The sequence below is a fragment of the Propithecus coquereli genome, unplaced genomic scaffold, assembly GCF_000956105.1.
Source record: "Propithecus coquereli isolate 6110/MARCELLA unplaced genomic scaffold, Pcoq_1.0 Scaffold29, whole genome shotgun sequence".
NCBI lineage: Eukaryota > Metazoa > Chordata > Mammalia > Primates > Indriidae > Propithecus > Propithecus coquereli.
The window spans coordinates 2,537,886-2,541,793 of record NW_012148507.1 but is presented as its reverse complement, the minus strand read 5'-3'; the positions used below and the strand labels follow the sequence as shown (position 1 = coordinate 2,541,793).

The following is a 3,908-nucleotide window of genomic DNA, read 5'->3' as shown; positions in this document are numbered from 1 at the left end:
TGCAACCACACCCGGAACGGTGGTTACCCACTGCTGGGAAGCAGCTGCACCACGAGAGATTAAAATCTAAAGGTGTTCACTGGGGGGTGGGAACAGAACAGAAGATGCCTGGGAATGTTGTTACCTCATGATCTCCAAAGCTAAAACTCCACTTTTACTCTGATGAAAGAGATAGACAAGAAAATTAATACGGAGAAAAAAAAAATCTCTAGGCAGAGCTGGCCCCATGCCAGATTTTGAACCGGAAGCCTCCGACAACTACCACTCCCCACATTTTCTCACTCCTGAAAGAAAATACGAGAAAATCGGTGCTGGGTACCTAGTGCTTTTGGAAAAAGAAAAAGAATATAATCAAAAGAGCATTAACTAACACTGCTCTCATGTTGTGTGCCCGATACTCTGGAGCACTCCACGAACAGTAAGTCTATGAGACGGGGACCATGGTTTTCTGGTTTTATAGAGAATAATTTGTCCAAGGTCATAGCTGATAAGTGGAAGAACTGGATCAATTATTGATTCCCAAACTATTAACCGTTAGAATCAGTGTATCTCCAAGTGCGTCAAATCATTGAAATGCACATTTCTGGGCCCAGAAATCTAGATTTTAAAAATCTCCCTAGAAGAGTCTTCTGTGTGCCAAACTTGGTGAATCTCCTCACTGCGCTATCCTGGGAAGCCGAGTAAATGCTGGGTCACTGGGGACTTTCTGGGTGCAGGGCAGTGAATCAAGTTGCTCGCTGTTTTGCATACTTGACAGCAAAAGAAAATTAGTCTTCCCCTAAAGCCCCAGTGTCACCAGACCCACCTTTGGCCCTGGGAAAAGGCCAGTGAAATTATGTAATGATTTTAACCATGATATACCACCACGCCTGAGGGGACATCTGCTTGAGACCTCAGGTGGTGAGGGAGAGGGAAAGGGAGAGGATTGATGAGCTGCACGTGGGACTGTGCTTCTCTGACAGATACATCAGGAAGGGAATTCCTCTCACCCAAATGGCTAAGCTCTTTTCTACATACTATTTCTTTCAAGTGAATGAGATGCGGCAGCATCACATCAGAGAGAAAAGAGCTTGATTTTGCCTGAGTTCAATGCACAAGCTCTGTGGTTCAGATGAGTCCCTAGTCACCCCTATGCTGGCAGGGCTTCAGGGAATGGGTTTAGGTTGTTGAACACAAATAATCTGGGAGTATAGGAGAGGGCAGGGGAGAGGAAGAAGAGGGAGAAGGAGGATAAAGAAGGAGAAGGGTAGGGAGAGAGGAGGAAGGGGAGGGAGAAGATGGAAACAAGGGAAGCAGAGGGAGAGGAGATCTCACTCCCAATATCCAGTAACATCACACAGCTAGAGCGGCAACTTTTTTTTTTTAATTTCCAGAATTCTTAAAACGTATTAGAAGCATCTACTTTGTTTTAATTGCCCTGTATTAACTGTAAGCAATGGCACTAGGAATTTTCTTAACTGGACATTTGCTTAACCACAAAGGCTTACAAGCACAGGAGACACTTAAAATACAGGTACATAAAGGTATATTTATGAACTCTTTCACCGATTCTTCATCATAGAGCATGAGAATGGGAAGAGCTTGAAATGAAACAGGCAGAGTAAAAGAATTAGGAGAGTTTTCATTTTTCCTCATTTGAATTCCAATTTCTAGCAAGAGTTGTGCCATCTGCATCGTACAGGACAGTGGCGCTCAAATCTGAGCATTCTTGTTAAGCCTCAGGGTCCTTGGATGATCCATGGTCTGGCTGAAACACTGATCTATGCCCTCTCGTGCTCCGGTTGTGTTTTATCAGTGGCGAATAGCAACACATTGGGTTGGTTGATGGCCTAAGTAGCCGTTAAACTAGAACAAACAAACATTTGAATATCGTGGCTGATGTGCAAATAGATCCCGGGCTATAAAATCAGTGTAGGTGCTTGCTGATGAAGATAGGAGGAAAAAAGGCCTCCCTGGAAGTAGATCATAAGAATCAATATAATAGGCATTTTGAATTTCTGTCTAGATAGTTATGAGTTTCTCAAACCTTACAAAATTTGATCCCCAGTGTCTAGCATACTGGCTAGCCCAGAGTCAACACTTAATAAAAGCTTTAAGAAAAGATCTCACTTCCTCTCACAGAAAACCAGAATAGGCAGGAGAGGGCTTTTTGGTAGACAATCACCAAGGCCCACAGTCTGTAATAGACAGAGCCTGGGCAGAGAAAAAATGGCAGACACCTCAGCACAGCTTCAAGCCCACGTCTAGAACAATTATTGTAAGATAAGTGGGTTTGATTTTGCCATGCCAATACAGAAATTGCCAATGGCAGTATGTTTTGTGGAGATTAAGTCACTATCAGGAACCCACACTTTTGATCTGCCTTTAGCTCATGCTAAGCAACCAAAAGTATTCAAGTAGCCGCTGAAATATATTTAACATTTGTTATTTTATACTTGTATTTTTCAGTTAATACTAAAAATTAGCCTGAGTCTCAAGGGGGAAAAAATGTCCATTTTGGGAAGAAGAATTGCATCATCAGAAGGCAAATAGAGTCGGAGCAGAAACACACTGTAGCCTAATCTCTGTTTTCTCCTAGGAATCCTTAAACACCCAAACCATCTGTAAGAGGATTCTAAGCAGAACCATAATTAAACCCTATACAGTGGGAGGACAGGGAAGAGAGAAGGGAAGGAGTTCAACAACAACAACAACAAAATGAAGTTGTCCCTGTTTGGTTTGAGATGGCGGGCTATTACATGTTGAGAGACATCAGCGTATGCTAGCCAATTGTATCCATCAGTTTTCCCTAGGTTATACTGCGTTACAAATGCAAATCTCAGTGGCTTACAACAACCAGGGTTCATTTCTCACTCACATACACGACAGCAGCAGGCCAGCTGCAGCACTGCCCCTGTCATTTCCATGCAGGTTCCCAAGCTGAAGGAACTGTCCCCACCTGGGACAGGCTGTTCTTGAGCAGAGGGAAAAGAGAAAAATGGCTAAAGCATCGCAACAGCTTGGCTGTGCAGTGCGTCATTTCTGTTCACATTCCACTGTCCAAAGCAAGTCCATGGCTAAGCCCATTCAGTGGGGCAGGGAAGTATGGTCCAGCCACAGGCAGGCACTGAAAGTGGACAAATACACAATCTTCTCACAGAAAGAGAAGCAAGTAATTGGAACTGTAGTACACACTGCCACAGGAATCATAACAATTTTATTTGTTATTTAAGGAAATAGTGCCATGCTCTAATTGACCTTGTTGCCTCAGCAACTAATAGCCAAAGATGTTGAAATAGTTTTATCATTTTTCCATGGCCCACATTTGCTAGACACAGCCCTACTTCATTTCCTCTGCTCAACTGCCTCACTCACCATGTAGGGAAAGAGTTCCATTCCTCACAGCCAGGAACTTGACTCCGTAGGGAAAGAAGGAGGTCGAGTGGGAACTCCCATGGAGTTGGATTCGAGCTTTGCCTTGGAAGGGCTTGTCCTCAGATCCAATTCGGAGCTCTCCACCGTCAGAAACAAGGATGGCATGTGCCCTGAGCTCAATGGGTCCCGGAGCCATGAATATCAGCTTGCCCCCTAATGGACAAAGAAAAAATTGTCAGTCTCTGGGAGGACAAGGCTCACCCTGTTTTGATAGTTCTCATGTCTGAAAAAAGCCCCTTCATTTATACATTAATACTTCTGCTAGAAGTTAGACTTATTTTATCTTTTACTCTCTTCTAGAAGCACAATAGGGTAGCTCAGACACCCAGGAGCAGAAGCACTATATTACTAACCTAGCTTAGGCATCACTATTACTATTATTATCACTGTCACTATTACTATTCTATTACTATTCTCTGCAGCTTTATTTATAATAATATTTTCTATGATAATGATTTAAATGTCCAGCAATTTAGGACTGGTTAAATAAGGGA

At 43.0% G+C, this 3,908-nt stretch overlaps 1 protein-coding gene across 1 annotated transcript in view; it reads right to left on the bottom strand.

Annotated features, from left to right (window-relative positions):
* PKHD1 (polycystic kidney and hepatic disease 1 (autosomal recessive)) overlaps positions 1-3,908 on the bottom strand; it is a 535,504-nt gene that overhangs the window by 339,187 nt on the left and 192,409 nt on the right. Inside the window, 1 exon segment of the mRNA XM_012648551.1 lies at positions 3,355-3,567. Coding sequence (XP_012504005.1) covers positions 3,355-3,567 — 213 coding nt within the window.